This window comes from Phalaenopsis equestris, unplaced genomic scaffold (assembly GCF_001263595.1).
Source record: "Phalaenopsis equestris unplaced genomic scaffold, ASM126359v1 Scaffold182695, whole genome shotgun sequence".
Lineage (NCBI taxonomy): Eukaryota > Viridiplantae > Streptophyta > Magnoliopsida > Asparagales > Orchidaceae > Phalaenopsis > Phalaenopsis equestris.
This window is the reverse complement of record NW_018202644.1, coordinates 1-549: the sequence shown is the minus strand read 5'-3', so window position 1 is coordinate 549 and position 549 is coordinate 1. Positions and strand designations below refer to the sequence as shown.

Below are 549 nucleotides of genomic sequence, written 5' to 3'. Positions count from 1 at the left end.
GAAGATTTTGAGTGGTTAAAATATTATATTACATGTTTTGGATGATTGGTATGTAAAAATTCTTAAGTTAGAGGATTTACTTTGAGATAAATATAATATAAATAATGAGTCGCTATTAATATAGTGTTGATGCCCTTTTGTTGGATTCAGATATTTCCCTGAAGGGATCGACATATACTTTGAGAATGTGGGGGGAACCATGCTGGATGCAGTGCTGCTTAACATGAGAAATTATGGTCGCGTAGCTGCATGCGGAATGATCTCGCAATACAACCTCAATAAGCACGAGGGAGTTCACAACCTTTCGATGATAGTCGGTCGCAGGATTGAGATCAAAGGATTTGTGGTTTTGGATCACTATGACATTTATCCCCAATTTGAGGAGAAGATTATACAATACTTGAGAGAAGGAAAGATTGAATATGTGGAGGATGTGGCGGAGGGGCTTGAGAACGGACCTTCAGCGCTTTTGGGGCTTTTCGAAGGCCGTAATGTTGGAAAGCAGTTGGTGGTGGTGGCTGTGGATTAAATTCTATCATGTTTATATAT

At 39.2% G+C, this 549-nt stretch overlaps 1 protein-coding gene across 1 annotated transcript; it reads left to right on the top strand.

Moving 5' to 3' along the window:
* Positions 1–150: 150 nt before the first annotated feature.
* LOC110034307 (NADP-dependent alkenal double bond reductase P2-like) lies at positions 151–533 on the top strand (the record flags this gene model as incomplete). The annotated part of the gene is made up of 1 exon (XM_020738582.1): positions 151–533. A coding segment is annotated over one exon (379 nt), but the record flags the coding sequence as incomplete, so codon positions are not given.
* Positions 534–549: the final 16 nt, after the last annotated feature.